Source organism: Palaemon carinicauda, chromosome 26, assembly GCF_036898095.1.
Source record: "Palaemon carinicauda isolate YSFRI2023 chromosome 26, ASM3689809v2, whole genome shotgun sequence".
Classification (NCBI taxonomy): domain Eukaryota; kingdom Metazoa; phylum Arthropoda; class Malacostraca; order Decapoda; family Palaemonidae; genus Palaemon; species Palaemon carinicauda.
The window spans coordinates 67,535,498-67,537,997 of NC_090750.1; the positions used below are offsets into that span (position 1 = coordinate 67,535,498).

At 29.6% G+C, this 2,500-nt stretch overlaps 1 protein-coding gene across 3 annotated transcripts in view; it reads right to left on the minus strand.

Annotated features, from left to right (window-relative positions):
* LOC137620214 (protein amalgam-like) overlaps positions 1 to 2,500 on the minus strand; it is a 122,849-nt gene that overhangs the window by 63,370 nt on the left and 56,979 nt on the right. The window contains exon 1 of one of the 3 annotated variants that reach the window (XM_068350453.1): positions 799 to 848. Coding sequence is in view for 1 of the 3 variants with exons in the window: in XM_068350451.1 (XP_068206552.1) it covers positions 952 to 1,128 (177 nt within the window). In the remaining 2 variants the exon portion in view is untranslated. Of the gene's footprint in view, positions 1 to 637; positions 688 to 798; positions 849 to 951; positions 1,129 to 2,500 lie in introns of those variants that run through there. The other 2 variants (XM_068350452.1, XM_068350451.1) reach the window with 2 other exon arrangements.

Genomic DNA, 2,500 nt, shown 5'->3' on the forward strand with positions numbered 1-2,500 from the left:
TATATATATATATATATATAAAATGTGTGTGTGTCCGTTTATGTGTGTTGATGGCAACAAAACTTTATATACCCTCCAAATTGGTTTCTTTGATGGAAATTCTCCTTTAATCCTACTTCATTCCACCAAAATACGTGCAACAAAAACTTTGGTAGTCGACAAAGAACTGTTAACAATTCGCAGTTTCATTTATTTATTTTTTTTCAATTCAATTACTTTTTTCTCTCTAGAGACTTTCCTTGAAGTATTCTTTTCTATTGAACTCCACCCTTTTCATGTTGCAGTTGACAGCGAAATTGCTCTAGGCACTTCAAAGGGAAATATAGGTTCTACCTTGTTAGCTGTGATAAAAAAAAAATTATTCCTCTACTCGTTAAACATGTTGGATTTAGTTTACACACAAACACACACTATCTCTCTCTCTCTCTCTCTCTCTCTCTCTCTCTCTCTCTCTCTCTCTCTCTCTCTCTCTCTCTCTCTTTCTCTCTCTCTCTCTCTACTGAATTGATGAGTGTAGTATAATATAGTTAACTTCAAAGGAAATTATTATACTTATTTACAGTCATGAGATCTGATCACCCCTCTCTCTCTCTCTCTCTCTCTCTCTCTCTCTCTCTCTCTCTCTGTAGCAGCTTACCTATATTTTTGGCATCGCATGGAAAAGTGATATCGTCTTCGACTTCAACCGAGAAAGTTTACACACAAACACATTCACTCTCTCTCTCCTCTCTCTCTCTCTCTCTCCTCTCTCTCTCTCTCTCTCTCTCTCTCTCTCTCTCTCTCTCTGTCACAGCTTACCTATATTTTTGGCATCGCATGGAAAAGTGATATCGTCCTCGACTTCAACCGAGAAAGTTTACACACAAACACACACTCTCTCTCTCTCTCTCTCTCTCTCTCTCTCTCTCTCTCTCTCTCTCTCTCTCTCTCTCTCTCTCTGTAGCAGCTTACCTATATTTTTAGCATCGCATGGAAAAGTGATATCGTCCTCGACTTCAACCGAGAAATACTGGGCTGACGCGGTGAACATCGGAGGGTCGTCATCTTGATGTCCGTCGAAGTGATCTTCGTAAGTGTTGTGTTGGTCGTACTCGTAGTCGTAAGTCTCATCGTTGGCTTTAGCGTAAGCTGAAAATATAAAAGATTTACAATTAATTATTCTAATTATACCAATAGTAATTTGGTCAATGTTTTCTTATATTAATCGGGTTCAAACTGTAAACCATTTAATCCAATATTATGAAAAATAAAATATGATATTGTGTTTTTATCATATTACTCATTATTAAAGATTTACAATTAATTATTCTAATTATACCAATAGTAATTTGGTCAATGTTTTCTTATATTAATCGGGTTCAAACTGTAAAACATTTAATCCGGTATTATGAAAAATAAAATATATTGTGTTCTTATCATATTACTCATTAGTAAAGATTTACAATTAATTATTCTAATTATACCAATAGTAATTTGCTCAATGTTTTCTTATATCAATCAGGTTCAAACTGTAAAACATTTATTCCAGCATTGTGAAAAATAAAATATGAAATTGTGTAAGCTGAAAATATAAAAGATTTACAATTAATTATTCTAATCATACCAACAGTAATTTGGTCAAAGTTATCTTATATTAATCGGATTCAAACTGTAAAACATTTAATCCGGTATTATGAAAAATAAAATATATTGTGTTCTTATCATATTACTCATTATTAAAGATTTACAATTAATTATTCTAATTATACCAATAGTAATTTTATCAAAGTTCTGTTATATTAAATGGGTTCAAACTGTAAAACATTTACTCCAGTATTGTGAAAAATAAAATATATTGTGTTTTTATCATATTACTCATTATTATAAGAGATGTTTAAGACCAATGGGAAAATTTCTGCTGAAAATATAAAAGATTTACAATTAATTATTCTAATTATACCAATAGTAATTTGCTCAATGTTTTCTTATATCAATCGGGTTCAAACTGTAAAACATTTACTCCAGCATTGTGAAAAATAAAATATATTGTGTTTTTATCATATTACTCATTATTATAAGAAGTATTTGAGACCAATGGGAAAATATAAAATATTTACAATTAATTATTCTAATTATACCAACAGTAATTTGGTCAATGTTTCCTTATATTAATCGGGTTCAAAATGTAAACCATTTAATCCAATATTATGAAAAATAAAATATGAAATTGTGTAAGCTGAAAATATAAAAGATTTACAATTAATTATTCTAATTATACCAATAGTAATTTGGTCAATGTTTTCTTATATTAATTGCGTTCAAACTGTAAAACATTTACTCCAGTATTGTGAAAAATAAAATATATTGTGTTTTTATCATATTACTCATTATTATAAGAGATGTTTAAGACCAATGAGAAAATTTCTGCTGAAAATATAAAAGATTTACAATTAATTATTCTAATTATACCAATAGTAATTTGGTCAATGTTTTCTTATATTAATTGCGTTCAAACTGTAAA